Source organism: Heterodontus francisci, chromosome 26 (assembly GCF_036365525.1).
Source record: "Heterodontus francisci isolate sHetFra1 chromosome 26, sHetFra1.hap1, whole genome shotgun sequence".
In the NCBI taxonomy this organism is placed as follows: Eukaryota; Metazoa; Chordata; class Chondrichthyes; order Heterodontiformes; family Heterodontidae; genus Heterodontus; species Heterodontus francisci.
The window spans coordinates 66,951,442-66,973,353 of record NC_090396.1 but is presented as its reverse complement, the minus strand read 5'-3'; the positions used below and the strand labels follow the sequence as shown (position 1 = coordinate 66,973,353).

The 21,912-nt window shown below is 44.2% G+C and overlaps 1 protein-coding gene across 1 annotated transcript in view; it reads left to right on the top strand.

Moving 5' to 3' along the window:
* The window catches only part of smurf2 (SMAD specific E3 ubiquitin protein ligase 2), a 323,106-nt gene that overhangs the window by 146,231 nt on the left and 154,963 nt on the right, over positions 1-21,912 (top strand). The window contains exons 2-3 of the mRNA XM_068058473.1: positions 751-789; positions 18,075-18,183. Of these exons, the coding sequence (XP_067914574.1) occupies positions 751-789; positions 18,075-18,183 (148 nt within the window). The remainder of the gene's footprint in view (positions 1-750; positions 790-18,074; positions 18,184-21,912) is intronic.

Here is a 21,912-nt window from a genome sequence, read left to right as displayed (position 1 = left end):
GCACTACATGAAGGTACAAGGTTACTGTGATGGTCACTAGCTTTGAGAATTCTCTGCTGTTCTGCAGAAACTTAGTACTTGTTGGTTTAACTGCCTTTGACATTTAGGACTGTTTCATTGTCATAATAAGTAGTCATTATTTCTAATGTTTTTATTTTTAAAAAAAGCACAACACCCATACTTTGGGCAATTCAGAATTGAATGACATTTAGCATCTTTTGTCTAATCCATCACTGCTGTACCTAAACAAACATGCCATGAGTACGTTGTTGCTATTTGATCCCATATGGATTCGAGGATGGTGTTTTATTTTAAATAAGATGCTTAAGTATTCTTAAAAAGAAAAGGTTAAATGAATGCAACATATTTCCAAATTATAAGGATATTCACACCAGTAGCAATAAGAAACGTTTCTGAAGCGTAGCTGGGATTTTATATAGCTGTGGTAACTAGTCAGTGTTGGCATTGATTTAATAGTGATCCAAGATGGGATATATTTAACTTAATTTCAGCGTAGTATGTTTCAGTTGCATAGTTTCCATCCAAAGTTATAATGTTTTTAATAGGGCATTCCTTCTAGGTGATTTCAGATTAACATTTGTAGTTTTCTTGCTCTATAACTGATCCTATCTAATGAGTTGCATTGTTTAAGTTAACATTAATCAAAATGCTTGGACATTTTATTATGTTACTGGAATCAAAATAAATGTTTCAGACTTCAAGTAATTTTTTCCTTTTTTTAATTTCTAGTATTATGTGCTAAGAATTTGGTGAAGAAAGACTTCTTCCGTAAGTATTCCAGCTGCATGTTACTAGATGTGACTATCTTAGCAATATTAACACTAAAAATAAAAAAGATAGTTGTGTAATTATGCACTTTCAAGATTTTTACATATCATTCTGTTGTGTAGTGTAACGTAGGCTTGAAAAAAAAAACTTGCCAGAAAGCAGTTCTGATGGTGTAGTGTATAACATCAGTCATATTCAAGTGCATGAAAGCTAAGACATTTCTGAGGTATAAATTTCATACATTTTAACTTTATAAGAACTGATCCAAATTAACAGTGTTTGTAGAAATTGTTTTCTAATGTGAGTTCAGGTACACTGAACAATAGTAATTATTTACTAAACTTTTATAAAAAAAAAATTCATTTTTGGCATGTGGGCATCGCTGGCAAGGCCAGCATTTATTGTCCATCCCTGAGTGTCCTTGAGAAGGTGCTGGTGAGCCACGTAACAGCTGCAGTCAATGTGGTGAAGGTACATCCAGAGTGCTGTTAGGAAGGGAGTTCCAGGATTTTGACCTAGCCACAGTGAAGGAACGGCAATATATTTCCAAGTCAGGAAGGTGTGTGACATGGAGGGGAACCTGCCAATGATGGTGTCCCCAAGCATATGTTGCCCTTCTCCTTCTAGATGGTAGAGGTCATGGGTGTAGAAGGTGCTGTCGAAGGAAGTGCTGCACTGCATCTTGTGCATAGTACGCACTGCTGCCACTGTGCACTGGTGGTAGAGGGAGTGAATGTGTTGAGGTGATGTATGCGATCGGTGACAATCAATCGTGCTGCTTTGTCTCAGATGGTGTCGAGCTTCTTGAGTGTTGGTGCTGCACTCATCCAGGCAAGTGGAGAGTATTCCATCACACTCCTGTCTTGTGGCTTGTAAATGGTTGGCAGGCTTTGGGGAGTTGGGAAATGAGTTTGGTACAGTTTGGTAGAGTAACTTCACCATTACTAATGTGGCTATGTAGACTGAATATTGTCACTAGATTTGCATGGAGCTATATATTTAAATTTTTGTTGGTATCTCTTTTCTGCTCTTCCATTGTTTACCCCTGCCCCGACTACCAGTAGTTGTCTCCTGGAAGTATGTACTTGCTCACTGTGGTGCTGGCAGCCCTCCACTGGCATAGTCTAGTTGACATTCATGTCTGAACTTAGATAATGAGTATTGAACCATGGGGGCATCGCATCCCAGCCACTTGCTGTATTCACTCAATGTTGATAACACACACTTTACAGCAAGAGTCACTGGATGATAACTCGCTGTCTTCTCCATATCCATCCCAGCCCAGGGACTGTATAGCCTGTTGTAGCAATGCATTGTCAGTTGAAATCTGCTAATTCAGCGCAAACCAGAGATTGAACCTGTGACCTACCTAGCCTATATGACTCAGTTGCATACCACGTAAAACTGTTAGTGGAGTCCCAGTGTATTTCTGTAGTGGACAAAATGAGTGGGCCAAGTGGCATATTTTGGAAAGAAGTATTAGCACAAGCTTCTCATTTCTCAAACCAGCGTGACCTCCATATACCATCCTCGCTGTCCTCCAGGGATTTATCACATGTGACCCTATTAGGGAAATTTCAACACAGATACATCAGGAATTTAGCAGTGAGCGCACAAGCCTATGACTCTCACTTTGTATGAAGACTATCAATTGTAATACTGGAAGTTGTCAGCTTAGTGGAACATCATTCAATCAGTAAATTTCAGGTTGTACAATATTTAAGTTAAAGCCAAGGCTACCTAATTAGGGTTTTCCCTTTTGAATATTTTTAAGGTTAAGAACAATGCAGTAAAAAAAAAAGTTAAGATTCTAACTGGTGTGTTCTTGGAAAAAACAAAAAAATGTAAAAAGGTTTTCATAGTTTGATGTATAGTTGATCCTTTATGATGAATAAAATCCTCCTGCTGGTTTCTTTGGTCGTTTGCAACTAAAATGCATGATAACAAACAACATGGGTTGGAATGTGAAGTTCTTGATCTCTAATTACTGGTAGGAATAATTAGCACAGGGACATCTGAGTTCAATAGTGGAACTGCTTCCCATGCATTGTTTGATTAGAATGGGGGGGACGGTCGCGTAGTGGTAATGTCACTGGACTATTAATCCAGAGACCTAGGTTAATACTCTGGGGACATGCGTTCAAATTGCACCATGGCAGCTGGTGGTATTTAAATTCAATGAATTAATAAATTCAATTAGTTAAAAAAAAATCATCAGTAATGGTGACCATGAAACTACCATCGATTGTTGTAAAAATCCCATCTGGTTCACTAACATCCTTTAGGGAAGGAAATCTGCCGTCCTTACCTGGTCTGGCCTACATCTGACTCCAGACCCACAGCAATGTGGTTGACTCTTAACTGCCCTCTGAAATGACGTAGCAAGCCATTCAGTTGTACAAAACCGTTACGTAAAAGTTGAAAAGGAATAAAACTGGACTGAATACCCAGCGTCGATCTAGGCACCAGAAACGACAATGCCAAACCCAGCCTTGTTGACCCTGAAAACATTCTTACTGTGCCAAAATTTGGAGAGCTGCCCCCACAGACTTGTCAAACAGCAGCCTGTCATAGAGTTATACAGCACAGAAACAGGCCCTTCAGCCCATCATGTCTGTGCTGGCCATCAAGTACCTAACTATTCTAATCCCATTTTCCAGCACTTGGACCGTAGCCTTGTATGCTATGGCTTTTCAAGTGCTCATCTAAATACTTTAATGTTGTGAGGGTTCCTGCCTCTACCACCTCTTCAGGCAGTGCGTTCCACATTCCAAACACCCTCTGGGTGAAATTTTTTTTCCTCAAATCCCTTCTAAACCTCCTGCCCCTTACCTTAAATATATGCCCTTTGGTTATTGACCCCTCCTCTAAGGGAAAGTGTTTCTTCATATCTAACCTATCAATGCCTCTCATAATTTTGTATACCTCAATCAGGTCCCCCCTCAGCCTTATCTGCTCTAAGGAAAACAACCCTAACCTTTTCAGTCTCTCTTTGTAGCTGAAATGCTCCAGCCCAGGCAACATCCTGGTGAATCTCCTCTGCACCCTCTCCAGTGCATTCACATCCTTCCTATAGTGTGGTGCCCAGAACTGTACACCGTACTCCAGCTGTGGCCTAACTAGCGTTTTATACAGCTCCATCATAACCTCCCTGCTCTTATATTCTGTGCTTCGGCTAATAAAGGCAAGTATCCCATATGCCTTCCTAACTACCTTATCTACCTGTGCTGCCGCCTTCAGTGATCTATGGACAAGTACACCAAGTACACATGGTTATACTCGTGGAAACATATCTTGCATCAAATGTCCCAGACATGCCATCACGATTCCTGGGTATGTCCTATCCCACCGACAGGATAAGCTCTCCAGAGGTGGTGGCACCGTGGTATACAGTCAGAAGGGCATTGCCCTGGGAATCCTCAACATTGACTCCGAATCCCATGATGTCTCATGGCATCAGGTCAGACATGGGCAAAGAAACCTCCTGCTGATTACCACCTACTGCCTTCCCTCAGCTGATGAATCTATACTGCTCCATGTTGAACACCACTTGGAAGAAGCACTGAAGGTGGCAACGGCACTGAGTGTACTCTGGGTGGGGAACTTCAATGTCCATCACCAAGAGTGGCTCAGTAACATCACTACTGACCTAGCTGGCCATCTCCTGAATGACACATCTGACAGACTGGGCCTGTGGCACGTGATGAGGGAACCAACAAGGGAAAAACCTACTAAACCTTGTCCTCATCAATTTACCTGTTGCAGATGCATCAGTCCATGACTGTATTGATAGGAGTGACCACCGTACAATCCTTGTGAAGGCAAAGTACTATCTTCACACTGAGGATACCCTCCATCGTGTTGTGTGGCACCACCACCGTGCTAAATAGGATAGATTTCGAACAGATCTGGCAGCTCAAAACTGGGCATCGAAGAAGCGCTGCAGACCACCACCAGCAGCAGCAGAATTGTATTCAACCACAATCTGTAACCTCATGGTCCAGCATATCTCTTGCTCTCCCATTACCAACAAGCCAGGGGATCAACCCTGGTTCAATAAAGAGTGCAGGAGAGCATGGCAGGAGCAGCACCAGGCATACCTAAAAATGAGGTGTCGGCTTGGTGAAGCTACAGCATAGGACTACATGCATGCAATGGACAGAGCAAAGCAATCTCAACCAATGGATCAGATCAAAGCTCTGCCATATCTAGTCATGAATGGTGGTGGACAATTAAACAACTGACAGGAGGAGGAGCCTTCAAAAATATCCCCATCCTCAACGATTGAGGAGTCCAGCACATCAGTGCAAAAGTCAAGGCTGAAGCATTTGCGACAATCTTCAACCAGAAGTGCCGAGTGGATGATCCACCTGGCCTCCTCCTGAGGTCCCCAGCATCACAGATGCCAGTCCTCAGCCAATTCGATTCATTCCATGTGATATCAAGAAATGACTGAAGGCACTGGATACTGCAAAGGCTATTGGTCCTGACAACATTCTGGCTCTAGCGCTGAAGACTTGTGCTCCAGAACTAGCTATGCCCCAAGCCAAGCAGTTCTAGTACAGCTACAACACTGGCATCTACACAACAATGTGGGAAATTGCCCAGGTATGTCATGTGCACAAAAGGCAGGGCAAATTCAATCCAGCCAATTAGCGCCCCATCAGTCTATTCTCAATCATTAGCAAAGTGATGGAAAGTGTCATCGACAGCGTTATCAAGCACCACTTAAACAGCAACAAACTGCTCACTGATGCTCAGTTTGAGTTCCTCCAGGGCCACTTGGTTCCAGACATCATTATAGCCTTGGTCCAAACATGGGCAAAAGAGCTGAACTTGAGGTGAGAGTGATTGTCACTGATATCAAGGCAGCATTTGGCATCAAGGAGCCCAAGACGAATTGAAGTCAGTGGGAATCGGGGAAAATTCTCCACTGGTTGGAGGCATACCAAGCACAAAGGAAGATGGTTGTCGTTGGAGACCAATCACTCCAACCCCAGGACATTCATTGAGGAGTTCCTCAGGGTAGTGTCCTAGGCCCAACCATCTTCAGCTGCTTCATCAATGACCTTTCCTCCATCATAAGGTCAGAAGTGGGGATGTTGGCTGATAATTGTATGATGTTCAGTACCATTTGTGACTCATCAGATACTGAAGCAGTCTGTGTCCATATGCAGCAAGAACTGGATAACATCCAGGCTTGGGCTGCTAAGTGGCAAGTAACATGCGCACCGCAAGTGCCAGGCAATGACTATCTCCAATAAGAGAGAATCTGATCATCTCTCCTTGACGTTCAGTGGCATTACCAATGCTGAGTCCCCCATTATCAACATCCTGGGGGTTACCATTGACCAGAAACTGAACTGGAGCAGCCACATAAATACTCTGGCTACAAGAGCAGGTCAGAGGCTGGGAATTCAGCAGCAATTAACCCACTTTCTGACTCCTCAAAGTCTGTCAACCATCTACAATACACAAGTCAGGAGTGTGATGGAATAATCTCCCCTTGTCTGGATGAGAGCAACTCCAACTAAAGGTCTGCTCGGGTATGAAATTGAAACCCAACCCGGCAGCATCCAACCTGGGCCCGAGTCCTTTGATTTTTTTTTCCTACGCCTGACCCGACCCGACCTGACTGTCATATTAAAGTTAATTATATCAAACAGGTCACTGTGCTGTACCTTGTCCAAATGTTGTGATCCTCTGTTCCGGCAGCACGTTTCCCGCTTTGACGTCCCAGCTGAATGTTCAAATTTTGAAGATCACTTCCCACCCTGAGCAAGGCAGCACTGTGTCCACATCCAGCCCGACCCGACCCAAGCCCAAATGACGGACCCAGAAGAGAGACCCAACCCGAACCCAACACATGTCATTGGGTCTGGTCGGGTTTGGGTCGGGTAGCCATGCTTTAGCTCCAACAACACTCGGGGAAACTTGATGACATCCAGGACACTTGATTGGCACCCCATTCACCACCTTAAACATTCACTCCTTCCACCAGCGATGCACAGTGGCAGCAGTGTGTACCATGCACAAGATGCAGTGCAGCAACTCAACACGGCTCCTTCGACGCCTCCTTCTAAACTCATGACTCTTCCACATAGAAGGACTAGGGCAGCAGATGCATGGGAACATTGCCATCTGCCAGTTCCCCTCCAAGCCACACACCGTACTGACTTGGAACTATATTGCCATTCCTTCACTGTCACCGGATCAAAATCCTGGAACTCCCTTCCTAACAGCACTGGGGATGTACCCACACCGAATGGACTGCAGCGGTTAAAGAGATAGCTCACTACCACCTTCTCGAGGGCAGTTAGGGGTGGGCAACAAATACTGGCCTTGCCAGCGATGCCATATCCCATGAAACAAATTTTTTAAAACTTGCATTTATCTAGCACCTATAGTATAGTAAAAGTCCCAGTGGGCTTCACAGGATCGTACTCTGTCAAAATTGACACTGAGTCAAAGGAGGAGACATTAGATCTCGAGGTTTAGGGAGGGAAGTTGAGTTTCGGGATTACACAGCTGAAGGCACGAATGTCAGTGATGAGGCAAAAATAGTGAGGGTGCACGAGGTCATTTGGAGGAACACCGAGTTATTGGAAGATTGTAGGTTTAGAAAAGGCTACGGAGATGGGGAGGAGCCATGCCAAAGAGCAGTTTGAACATGAGAATGAGAATTCTAAACTGAGTTATTATTGAACCAGGAACGAATATAGATCGTGAGCACGAGGGTGATGGGTGAATGGGACTTGGTGTAAGTTAGGATATGTACAGCTGAATTTTAGAGGAACTTAAATTAATGGAGGGTGGAGAGCACTTAAGACGTCCAGTCTGGAGGTACAGGGTGCTGTTTGCAACAGCAGATGGACTGAGGCAGGGGTGGAAATGTACAATACCATGGAGGTGGAAGTAGATAATTTTTTATAGAGCAAATATGTGTTCTAAAGCTCAGCTCGGGGGCCAGTACCATGTGGGGATTGTGAAAAAAAAATAGCAAGGCTAGCTCAGTAGATAAGGTTTTGCGAATGGTTACTGTTTAAAACAAACTCTTGGCTGAGACCTGTTTCTATTCACTTTATCATCTTCCACCCTCCCCTATCCACCTGCTGCAAGCTAGCACAAGTACACCATCCTTCAGCTGAGGGAGACATACAGATGACGTTATCCTAGGCTTCTGTCAGTGTCTGCTTAGAGATACATGAGAGAAGCCTGAAAAGACTAGTCTGCTGACTCTCTTTTGTCTCTAGCTCTGATTGCTGTCTACTCTGAACGCACATATTGAAGACCAATTGAGTCGACCTCTTGAATCGGAAAGAGAAAAGTTAGTTGAACAAGATTGGACTTAGCAAGATGTTCTCATCTGCTGATGCTCACTGTCAGTGTCATTGTTAAGGATGCCCACATGGGCATCAGCAAGCAGAGAGAAGCCAGTGCCCAGGGAACCTAGACCACCAAGGGAGTCCATGCCATCAGGAGAGAAGGTAAGGGAGATATGAGACAAAACAGGGTTCCAGAGAGGAATTGTGATATTTGAGAATCAGGTGGGTGACTTCAGCTCCTACCTTAAAATTGAAAAAGTGTAGCTCAGATGTTTGGCACTTTAATGTCCTAATCTGTTCTTATAAAATTCCAAAACTCCAAAGCATTTCCTATTTTTATACTTCAGCTTATTTTATATCCTAATATAGCCTGGTTTGTATGCTATTAAGTGCTCATACAGGAAGAAAAATATTTCCTTACTGCACAGTTAAATGGTATGGACGAACCTCCTGACTAGTTGTAATTTTTTTCTAATCTTTTAGCTGTTACACAGATGTTCTCCTCCCCCCCCCCCCCCCCCCCCCAACCACCACCCAATCCTATGACTGGACCAAATTTTCTCAATCCCACGTTCAAAGACAACATTAAAAAAAATAAAAAAGCCTCACTATAGAACTGAGGCAAACTATCATGCAGCATGTCTTTGGTCGGTGAGTAAAATATCGTAATAGGAATTTGTGCAGTTTTTGACAACGAACTATCAGTGTTTGCCATCATTACCCCTTTGAATTTGACCGTAACTTCAAATTTCGTGCAAACGCAGATTAACATGGAAATCCTGAAATTGCTACGCTGTGGCCCCCCACCCTCTCAGAATAAACAATCAGCAAAATCAGTTGATCTGGTGAGAACTTCCCCTCTTCTCTCATCACTGTCAAGAACCCCATAAAAAGTTAATCATTGTGCAAAGATGTATTGCATGACTTCACTATTGGTATAGGAGACTTGAACAATATAATGCTTTATATGCTGTATAAATTGGATCAAATGTTATTTAGGCATAGTGGCACATAATTGAATGCGCACGCCCTGACCCGATGGAGGTAAGTGTGGCGCAGTTAAATTCATGGCCACAATTGTACATCAGGGCCTTTGGGTGTTTTTAGGTCTTGCTTATTAGCTTTAATGAAGTCCTACAGGAGCCGTACAAAATCATGTTGAATTAATGTACAAAATAATCTGAGTATTGAGGCAAATCCTGAGATTTGCAAAAGCTGGAAAAAAGATGTTCTGGAAAGAAGGGCACTCTAGTATATATTTGTGAGTTGGATGGTGGGGTCCATGATTTATACCGCATTTACTTCATAAAAGTGAGTTATGGAGCGTAGTGGATAAATGACAGTACTTAACTTGTGGGCCACTGCTCTGAACATTGAGCAGCCCCATTTCCCCTGGTTCAGAATTTGTGACATTGTATATGTTACCATGCAGGCCCCCACCTGCCAAGACTGAGGCACACATTATTTCGCCACATGAACGTTAAAACTTAAAATTGTGGCTGGGAAGAAAAGAGGGCCTATCACAAGGAATTGCCAAGCCCCTGACTAGAAAGATATTTACATGCTGGCAGACAGTGTTGGAACAGAGGACCCAGTCCCTGCTTCTCCAATACACAGAAGACCTGGTCAGGCCAGTTTAGTCACGTGACTAACTGGCTGTTTGAATTTGAACTTGCTGACAGAAAGAAACTGAGAAAGCTGTTAGCTCCTGGATTGAGAATCTTTCTCCTGTCTGCTCCCATCTTTTTCTCACGGAACGGAAGACCCATTGAAGACACATGAACTCAGAGAGAAAAGTCTCCTACGTGAACAAGGTTTAAGAAGAATACTGGGCCCCGACGAAAAGTAAGAGCTGTCTACAATCAAAGACCCTACGGCGAACTAGAAACACAAACAGTAACAAGAAACCCCCTTCAGAGACTGCCTCAAACCTCTCTACTTTTACTTTATTTTTCTTCTGCTCTTTTCTGTCCCTATTTGCATGTGTGTATTGCGTGTGCATGCTAGTGTGGGCGGGCCATATATCCGTACGCGTTAACCGAATTAGAGTTTAAGTAAGTTTAATAAATTTCACTTTTCTTCTTTAAACCTAAGAAAACATGGTGTGCTCATTTCTTTGCCTTATTATTGGAAAGCGGTGAACAAGGATTCACCAAGGGGGAGCTCAAAGCACTTTGTTTAAAATTAAATCCTGTTACAATAAGACCAGGTGAAGACAGTAAAAGACCCCAGACGCCTTTCACACCTGGTCGTAACAATGTATAAACATAGCTGTATAAGGTTGACCATGTCATAATGTTGCAATTAGGATTTTTAAGGACAGACGGACACATTTCACTGGTTTTTTTTTTTATTTAAAGGAAATAATAGGATTTTAAATATAAGAAATACATAGCAACTGAGGTGAAAAGCACACGTGATTTGGTCAAAGATGTGGCAGTGTCCTCTGGTTGAAACTGTATTGGAATGCAAAAGCATGTCATTTAACTGCTGCATGAGCAGCATACAAAATAGCAACTTTGTGGAGATTTGAGTTGGAGGAAACCTTTTCCAGCAAGACTAGTAATACAGGGACTGGGTGTGAGTTTGACTTCCCGTGTCAGTGATGTGAGTTACCGTAAGATACTCTGACCAATGCATCCCTAAATAGGATCATAGGAAGTAGGAGTAGGCCATTCGACCTGTCGAGCATGCTCCGCCATTCAAACAAATCATGGCTTATCTACCTCTGTGCCATTTTTCCTCTCTATCCCCATATCTCTTGATGTCATTAGTGTCCAGAAATCTATCAATTTCTGTCTTAAATATGCTCAGTGATTGAGTTTCCACAGCCCTCTGGGGTAGAGAATTCTGAAGATTCATCACCCTCTGAGTAAAGAAATTCCTCCTCATTTCAGTCTTAAATGGCCTGCCACTTATTCTGAGACTGTGTCTCCTGGTTCTAGACTCACTAGCCAGAGCAAACATGCTATCCACATCTACCCCATCACATGCTGTAAGAATTTAGTAAGTTTCAATGAAATCACCTCTCATTCTTCAAAACTCTAGAGAATACAGGCCCAGTTTCTGCAATCTCTCATAATAAGACAATCCCGTCATCCCAGGGATTAGTCTGGTGAACCTCCGTTGCACTCCCTGTATGGCAAGTATATCCTTCCTTAGATCTTTTCTTTTGGGCCTCCTATATCTCGAGAGACAATGGATACGCGCCTGGAGGTGGTCAGTGGTTTGTGAAGCAGCGCCTGGAGTGGCTATAAAGGCCAATTCTGGAGTGACCGGCTCTTCCAAAGGTGCTGCAGAGAAATTTGTTTGTCGTGGCTCTCCCCTTGCGCCGCTGTCTTTTTTCCTGCCAACTACTAAGTCTCTTCGACTCGCCACAATTTAGCCCTGTCTTTATGGCTGCCCGCCAGCTCTGGCGAATGCTGGCAACTGACTCCCACGACTTGTGATCAATGTCACACGATTTCATGTCGCGTTTGCAGACGTCTTTATAGCGGAGACATGGACGGCCGGTGGGTCTGATATCAGTGGCGAGCTCACTGTACAATGTGTCTTTGGGGATCCTGCCATCTTCCATGCGGCTCACATGGCCAAGCCATCTCAAGCGCCGCTGACTCAGTAGTGTGTATAAGCTGGGGGTGTTGGCCGCTTCAAGGACTTCTGTGTTGGAGATATCGTCCTGCCACCTGATGCCAAGTATTCTCCGAAGGCAGCGAAGATGGAATGAATTGAGACGTCGCTCTTGGCTGGCATACGTTGTCCAGGCCTCGCTGCCATAGAGCAAGGTACTGAGGACACAGTAGATAAGGAGACCAAAACTATACACAATACTCCAGGTGCGGTCTCACCAAGGCTTTATACAATTGCAGCAATACATCTTTACTCCTGTACTCGCATCCCCTTGCAATGAAGGCCAGCATACCATTTGCCTTTTCAATTGCTTGCTGCACCTGCATGTTAGCTTTTAGTGACACATGAACAAGGCCACCCAGGTCTCTTCGGACAGCAACACTTCCCAACCCCATCTCATTTAAGAAATACTCTGCCTTTCTGTTTTTTTCTACCAAAGTGGATAGCTTCACACTTATTCACATTATATTCCATCTGCCATGTTCTTGCCCATTCACTTAGCCTGGCCAAATCCCCTTGAAGCCTCCTTGCATCCTCCTCACAACTTACATTCCCTCCTAGTTTTGTGTCATCAGCAAATTTGGAAATATTACAATTGGTCCCCACATCCAAATCGTTTATATAGATTGTGAATAGAACTAGAACTAGAACATTACAGCGCAGTACAGGCCCTTCGGCCCTCGATGTTGCGCCGACCTGTGAAACCATCTGACCTACACTATTCCATTTTCATCCATATGTCTATCCAATGACCACTTAAATGCCCTTAAAGTTGGCGAGTCTACTACTGTTGCAGGCAGGGCTTTCCACGCCCCTACTACTCTCTGCGTAAAGAAACTACCTCTGACATCTGTCCTATATCTTTCACCCCTCAACTTAAAGCTATGTCCCCTCGTGTTTGCCATCATCATCCGAGGAAAAAGACTCTCACTATCCACCCTATCGAACCCTCTGATTATCTTGTATGTCTCTATTAAGTCACCTCTCCTCCTCTTTCTCTCTAACGAAAACAACCCCAAGTCCCTCAGCCTTTCCTCGTAAGACCTTCCCTCCATACCAGGCAACATCCTAGTAAATCTCCTCTGCACCCTTTCCAAAGCTTCCACATCCTTCCTATAATGCGGTGACCAGAACTGCACGCAATACTCAAGGTGCGGCCTCACCAGAGTTTTGTACAGCTGCATCATGACCTCGTGGCTCCGAAACTCGATCCCCCTACTAATAAAAGCTAACACACCATATGCCTTCTTAACAGCCCGATTAACCTGGGTAGCAAATTTCAGGGATTTATGTACCTGGACACCAAGATCTCTCTGCTCATCTACACTACCAAGAATCTTCCCATTAGCCCAGTACTCTGCATTGCTGTTACTCCTTCCAAAGTGAATCACCTCACACTTCTCCGCATTAAACTCCATTTGCCATCTCTCAGCCCAGCTCTGCAGCCTATCTATGTCCCTCTGTACCCTACAACACCCTTCGACACTATCCACAACTCCACCGACCTTCGTGTCATCCGCAAATTTACTAACCCACCCTTCTACACCCTCATCCAGGTCATTTATAAAAATGACAAACAGCAGTGGCCCCAAAACAGAACCTTGTGGTACACCACTAGTAACTAAACTCCAGGATGAACATTTGCCATCAACCACCACCCTCTGTCTTCTTTCAGCTAGCCAATTTCTGATCCAAAGCTCTAAATCACCTTCAACCCCATACTTCTGTATTTTCTGCAATAGCCTACCGTGGGGAACCTTATCAAACGCCTTACTGAAATCCATATACACCACATCCACGGCTTTACCCTCATCCACCTGTTTGGTCACCTTCTCGAAAAACTCAATAAGGTTTGTGAGGCACGACCTACCTTTCACAAAACCGTGCTGACTATCGCAAATGAACTTATTCTTTTCAAGATGATTATAAATCCTATCTCTTATAACCTTTTCCAACATTTTACCCACAACCGAAGTAAGGCTCACAGGTCTATAATTACCAGGGCTGTCTCTACTCCCCTTCTTGAACAAGGGGACAACATTTGCTATCCTCCAGTCTTCCGGCACTACTCCTGTCGACAATGACGACATAAAGATCAACAACAACAACGGCTCTGCAATCTCCTCCCTGGCTTCCCAGAGAATCCTAGGATAAATCCCATCTGGCCCAGGGGACTTATCTATTTTCACACTTTCCAAAATTGCTAACACCTCCTCCTTGTGAATCTCAATCCCATCTAGCCTAGTAGGCTGTATCTCAGTAATCTCCTCGATGACATTTTCTTTCTCTACTGTAAATACTGACGAAAAATATTCATTTAACGCTTCCCCTATCTCCTCTGATTCCACACACAACTTCCCACTACTATCCTTGATTGGCCCTGTTCTAACTCTAGTCATTCTTTTATTCCTGATATACCTATAGAAAGCCTTAGGGTTTTCTTTGATCCTATCCGCCAATGACTTCTCGTGTCCTCTCCTTGCTCTTCTTAGCCCTCCCTTTAGATCCTTCCTGGCTAGCTTGTAACTCTCAAGCGCCCTAACTGAGTCTTCTCGTCTCATCCTAACATAAGCCGCCTTCTTCCTCTTGACAAGCGCTTCAACTTCTTTAGTAAACCACGGCTCCCTCGCTCGACAACTTCCTCCCTGCCTGACAGGTATATACTTATCAAGGACACGCATTAGCTGCTCCTTGAATAAGCTCCACATTTCATTTGTGCCCATCCCCTGCAGTTTCCTTCCCCATCCTACACATCCTAAATCTTGCCTAATTGCATCATAATTTCCTTTCCCCCAGCTATAATTCTTGCCCTGCGGTATATACCTGTCCCTGCCCATCGCTAAGGTAAACCTAACCGAATTGTGATCACTATCGCCAAAGTGCTCACCTACATCTAAATCGAACACCTGGCCGGGTTCATTACCCAGTACCAAATCCAATGTGGCATCGCCCCTGGTTGGCCTGTCCACATACTGTGTCAGAAAACCCTCCTGCACACACTGGACAAAAACAGACCCATCTAAAGTACTCGAACTATAGTATTTCCAGTCAATATTTGGAAAGTTAAAGTCCCCCATAACCACTACCCTGTTACTCTCGCTCCTGTCGAGAATCATCTTCGCTATCCTTTCCTCTACATCTCTGGAACTATTCAGAGGTCTATAGAAAACTCCCAACAGGGTGACCTCTCCTCTCCTGTTTCTAACCTCGGCCCATACTACCTCAGTAGACGAGTCCTCAAACGTCCTTTCTGCCGCTGTAATACTTTCCTTGATTAACAATGCCACCCCCCCCCCCCCCCTCTTTTACCCTCTTCCCTGTTCTTACTGAAACATCTAAATCCCGGAACCTGCAACATCCATTCCTGCCCCTGCTCTACCCATGTCTCTGAAATGGCCACAACATCAGGATCCCAGGTACCAACCCATGCTGCAAGCTCACCCACCTTATTCCGGATGCTCCTGGCGTTGAAGTAGACACACTTTAAACCAAGTTCTTGCTTGCCAGTGCCCTCTTGCGTCCCTGTAACCTTATCCCCTACCTCACTACTCTCAACAGCCTGTACACTGGAACTACAATTTAGGTTCCCATTCCCCTGCTGAATAGCTGTGGCCCAGGCACTGATCCTTGCGGTATCCCACTAGTAATAGCCTGCCATCCTAAGAATTAACCATTTATTCCAACACTTTGCTTTCTGTCTGTCAATCCATTGCAGTGTATTACCCCCAATCCCATGTGCTCTAATTTTGTTTACTAACCTCCTGTGTGGGAACTTATCAAAAGCATTCTGAAAATATATCCTGAACAACTTATTTTTCTGACACTAGTTCTTAGTTATTTAAATTATGACATCTCCCCCTTACCTACCTTTACTATTTGAGATATCTTATTGCTTAATTTCTGCAATTAAAAAGACCCAGTGTATTCTAAGAAAGATACTTGCCCATTTGTTATTGGGGAAAATGTGTTGTATTATACACCTCTTGGAGCCCTGTACTTTTAAAAGGACAGCAAAAAAGGTAGCCCAAATTCAATTCTGTGACCCAAGTATTGCACATATCAGAAAAAGGTTATTGTCATGTATGTTAAAAATTTTGTTATTTCTGGTAGGGTTCTTTTTGTCTTTTTTTTCCTGTTCTGCAGGTCGTACATTGACTTTTGTAATCTAGTTGTCCCGACGCATCTCAGATTCTTCCTAATGGTTTTCATGAAAGGATACAACCCACACATTTGGAATAGTAACAACATCTAGCTACATGTTATCTCTTATGATGCATTAAGTTCAAAGCACTGCTTACTAAACCCATTTGCTTCAACATTTATAGAATTAATAGTATAAAATAAGATCCTTTCACTGTTTCTGGGAAAAATGATTGAATCCTAACTTGTGAGGGAAATGTCTGACCTATCAATACTAAATTCTTGGAATTGGAAGTTTCAAGGGTAAAGGTAGAGTAGGGTGGGGGGAGGTCAAAGTAGGGTAGGGTAATACTTTTCAGTGAAATGTAGTAGAACATAATGGGCTGGATTTTACTAGCTCCTCGACGTCGTGGATCGTGGCAGGGAGGCCTGTAAAATACTTGCGGGAGCGGCCTGCCATGACGCCGAGAAAGCCCTGCCGCATATTACCGGCGGCAGTGAGGCCTCAGTGTGGCACCCCTGCCCCTAGGCGGCGGGGCCTTCATTTTCAAATGTAAATTAATTAAAACAGAATGCAAATTGCCTTATCTGCTCCCGGAGGCTGTCCCACGCCGATTTTACGGCTGCTGGCCGCAACTTGCGTGCCTTTGGAACTCTGTACGGAGTTCCGAGGCGAGACACTGGTGGGGAGTGGGGAGGAGTCAAATTATCAGGGCGGGGAGAAGGGAAGCGGGAGAAAGCTTTTTCATTGAGTGTGGGGATGGTGGGAAGGGTTTAGGGTCAAAGGGAATCCAGTTCGGGGGGAAAGGTCGTCATTGATGTTTTTTGCATTGGGGATAGGGAGAGGGGATTGCAGGTGTGGACAAATCTTTATTAAAATTTTTATAGAAGCAGCACCTTTAAAAAAATTTTTTAATTTCTCCTGAAGGGCTGGAAGCCCTTTAAAAATAGCGCAGGCGTCTGTGCAGTGGCGCCGGACTCCGCCGCCTCTACACCATCAGGGGCCAACTTCACAGTGCACTGATAAAATTGTGCCCAGTGAATCTAAATGTATATTCTCCCATGGTTGTCAAAGCAGATAACAATTAGATTATGGACTTCTCCAAAAGGTGATATCACTTTTTTCCTGTCAATAGGGATGTGATTTGTACTGAAATGTGTTTCATACTTGCATAGAATGATACATACATCATATACCAAGCACTTTATTGATTTCTGTACAGCTGGTGCTGTTATTGGGGAAATTCAATGACTTTCCTGATAAAAGTGACTGCAGTGCAAATTACTTGATGGTGGTGTTCTGAAACGAGAATGCTTGTGTGTTTTGGGCAATTATGTATGGCAAGGTAGATCATAATGTCTTTATCAGTTTTATACAGATTTAAAAGTCGAAATCTTTTACACGGGGTCTTCAAGAGTGTACCATGAGGACATCTGGGAGTGGAATTGCTTTTAGTTAAGAGCAAAATCCCTGTTTTCCTGCCTGATTGCAGACTGTTTTCTTTGTTCAGCCCTTGGACTTGCTCATTATCCCTTCTTCAATATTGCTGCCTTTGCTCTGGACCTGCTGCAGTTTCCTTGTGTATTTTGTTAGGCAATAGACAGTGTACAATAATTGTCTCATTTTGTTGAGATTACCATCTACTGGTCTTTCCATGCTGCCCAACTGCAATAGCTTCTAGACCTTTGCCAATAGTGCTTAGCGATTTGGTGCAGCAGTAGTAAGTGGTGGAAAGCCAAGTACTGCTAATGGTAGAGATAGGAAATAAAACACAGAATGCTGGAACTGCACACCGCATGTTAGTGAGCATCTGTGGAGTGAACAGATAAGTTAAACAATTTGGGTACAGAATCATCATTGAAACTGTTTGAAGAAAGGTCTTTATCATTAACATTAGTATTCAGAGTTGGTACTATGCCTTGCCTATAGAATTGCAGCAATAACCACTGCCTTTTGGAGAGGAGGGTAAAATTCTTTTGAGGGTTGAGAGGGGAAGAGGGATTTCTTTGAAGGAAAAAGGCTTCGTAAAGAATGGTGTGGTTTGTAGAGTATTGTTAAAATGTCACTCTAGTGTTTAACATACTAAGAATAAATGTAAGTGTATCTTTTGTAGTAATCCTTTTCTGCCAGAAAATTAATATAGCGTAGAAACTGAACAAAACATTATACTGTTTGTTTTTTCCCTTTAGGACTCCCTGATCCCTTTGCAAAGGTGGTAGTGGATGGGTCAGGGCAGTGCCATTCTACAGATACAGTAAAGAACACCCTAGATCCAAAGTGGAATCAGCATTATGATCTGTGAGTACTTGATTAAATTCCAAGAACCATTGCAGCAATGAAAAGTACACCATAGGTAATGTAGCCAAGTCAAATGTTCAGAAACTTTTTTTTTCTGTTATCAATGTTTTGAAAAATATGATTGCTCTCTCTTTGGAAAGAGAGGTTTGACTATTTGTAGCCTGAGCAGTGTGTTTTAGTGTCTGCCTGTTAGTATGTGTCTACCTGATAGTTCATGTCCTAGAAGAAGTAAAGCTTAAAAATCAGCCCCAAAATACTTGAACAAGACTGAATACCAATCTGAGTTTAATGGGAATTATTATTTTTGTATCGCTCTCATCAAACCAGTTTTGGTGTCTTTTAGTGGTGTGTTTCAGAGGATTTATGGGCATGTATGAGTAATGCTGGATTCCCAGTCAGCTTGGATGTGGTGACCATCTGTTCCTGTAGTTTCCGATTGATATGTTCTTGAAATTCCTTAAGCTTGGTGTCGTCTGACAGGCCAGAGACCTCGAACTTTCTCTGTACCAGCGTGGCTGACTGTTCTTTTTGGGGGGGGCTGCCCAGCATTCGTCAGCTGTAACCATAGCACGTGCAATGTGCACATCTTTTTGATCCTTGGCCCTGACTGTCACTCGGTCTATTAAATGCCAGTGCTTTGATCTTTTATGTCTGTCTTGAAATTTTCTTTTGGCAGAAGAGGGTATTAATGACTACAAGATTGTGTTCAGCGCACAGGATACGGAGGCGTACACCATTTCCAACTCTAAGCTTTTCAGTGGTGTTTGGCCAAGGGGCATGGTTGTCCTCTACTTTGGCATTGAAACCATCAGGAAGTATGATCTTTGACTGATGGTACAGCTGCCAGATTTGTGCCTAGGTTGGCATAGATAGTTTCTTTCACTTGTCCTCAGAATTCAAGGTAGGTGCATAAACACTGATGAGGGTGGCTGATTGATTGCCTTTGAGCTTAAGATTGAGTGTCATAAGATGCTCGTTGATCCCAACAGGGGGTTCATGGAGTCTCTTCATGAGAGCGTTTTTGATAGCAAAGCTGACTCCATGAATTCTACGTTCTTGTGATTTCCCTTTCCAAACGAAAGTATAGCCGCCGCCATGTTCTTTGATTTGTCCCTCATCTGCTCTACGGGTCTCATTAAGGGCTGATATGTCAATGTCTAGGCGTTAGAGCCTGTGGGCTGCTATCGCTGTTCGTCCCTCGGGTCGTTCTGAGTTGTCCTTTCACAACCTGATATTCCAAGATCGTAGTTAACGTTTCAGGTCAATGACCTTTCATCAGAACTAATAGGTCATCGACCTGAAGCATTAACTCTGTTTCTGGCTCCACAGATGTTGCGAGATTTGCTGAGTGTTTCCAGCACTTTGTTTTTATTTCAGATTTCCAGCATCCGCAGTATTTTGCTTTTATTCCAAGATCATTGTTTCTGTGAGTTTTGACCACTGATGGCTGATCCTGCTGGATGCTGTTTTCCAGCTGGGTTTGGATTGGGGCAGGCTATTTTTAGGGCACCTTTTCTTGACCCCTCCCCTTGTGGGATGAGCACAGCTAATCCCGAAGATGGCTGCTCAGACACAGCTACAAATATTAAACCACCCTTGTGCCTCAATTAAGAGTTAATTGGTAACAGTCACCTTTTGTGTCAGGTTCTGTCAAGAAGCTCACAGAAGCTTGAGGAAATTTGCCATCTGTAGAAGGGTTTGTGTGTTGTGTCTTTTAAAGTGAGAGGCCTATTGCACAGCAGGCCCCACACTGTCTTGGGGCATTGCCTGGTTTCGGTGATCAGGCAAGCCTGTATAAATGAGGGCAAGGCCCCGCTGCAACCTTTCATCTGCCTGCCTAGCCATCAGCTGATCCACCATTTAAGAATTTTGTTTGTGGTAGGACTTATTGAATGGCGGCCCTTGCTTGCTATGTCACAGAGTGCTGTAAAATTGGTTTATGTGGGTTTTGAATGATGTAGAGGCACCACCTTTACCTCAACCCACACTAAACACCCTGTCCTACACTCCACGACAGCTTATTTCGCAGCTAGCCTCCATATCTGGAGTTTGTTCCAGTTATCTGCCACCTGCTGATGTGGTTGGTAGCTGCAGTTCACCCCAAAAAGCTGACTTTGATCAAGAGGTACACTAACGAATCCAATGTGCTAGCTTAGCTCACAGTAAATTACGTATTTGGGTTTTCGAGAATCATGATATCAGACCCAACTGACTTTTCTCCATGGTACTGAAACTTGGGCAACTTCTAGGCGCCACATCAAGGCCCTAGAACAACAACATCAACGCTGTCTTAGAAGGATCTTGTGAATCAAGCGAGAGGCAAACCCAGCCCTGTCGACCCTGCAAAGTCCTCCTTAGTAACATCTGGGGGCTTGTACCAAAATTGGGAGAGCTGTCCCACAGACTATTTAAGCAACAGTCTGACATAGTCATACTCACAGAATCATACCTGGAAGACAATGTCCCAGACACCTCCATCACCATCCCTGGGTATGTCCTGTCCCACTGGCAGGACAGACCCATCAGAGGTGGCAGCACAGTGGTATACAGTCAGGAGGGAGTTGCCCAGGGAATCCTCAACATTGACTCCGGACCCCATGAAGTCTCATGACATCAGGTCAAGTAAAGGCAAGGAAAACCTGCTGATTACCACCTACCGCCCCATCTTTGATGATGAATCAGTGCTTTTCCACCACTTGGAGGAACACCACTTGGAGGAAGCACTGAGGGTAGCAAGGGCACAAAATGTACTCTGGGTGGGGGACTTCAATGTCCACCACCAAGTGTGGCTCGGCAGTACCACTACTGACCAAGCTGGCCGAGTCCTAAAGGACATCGCTGCTAGACTGGGTCACCAGCAGGTGGTGAGGGAACCAACAAGAGGAAAAAACCTACTTGACCTCGTCCTCACCAATCTACTTGTCGTAGATGCATCTGTCCGTGACAGTATTGGTAGGAGTCCTTGTGGAGACGAAGTCCCGTCTTCACACTGAGGGTACCCTCTATCATGTTGTGTGGCACTACCACTGGGCTAAATGGGGTAGATTTCAAACAGATTTAGCAACTCAAAACTGGACATCGATGTGGCACTGTGGACCATCAGCAGCAGCAGAAATGTATTTAACCACAATCTGTAACCTCATGGTCTGGCATATTCCCCCACTCTACCATGACCATCAAGTAGGGGGACCAGCCCTGGTTCAATGAAGAGTGCAGGAGGGCATGCCAGGAGCAGCACCAGGCATGCCTAAAAATGAGGTGTCCGCCGAGTAAAGCTACAACACAGGACTACATGCATGCCAACAACAGAAGTAGCATGCAATAGACAGGGTTAAGCGATCCCACAACCAACGGATCAGACCTAAACTCTGTAGTCCTGCCACATCGAGTCGTGAATGGTGGTGGACAATTAAACAACTGACAGGAGGAGGAGGCTCCACAAATATCCCCATCCTCTACGATGGGAGAGTCCAGCACATCAGTGCAAAAGACAAGGCTGAAGCATTTGCATCCATCTCCAGCCAGAAATGCCGAGTGGATGATCCATCTCTGCCTCCCCCTGAGGTCCCCAGCATCACAGATGCCAGTCTTCAGCCAATTCGATTCACTCCATGTGATATCACGAAACGGCTGAAGGCGCTGGATATTGCAAAGGCTATGGGCCCTGACAACATTCCGGCAATAGTACTGAAGACTTGTGCTCCAGAACTAGCTGCAAAGCTGTCTCAG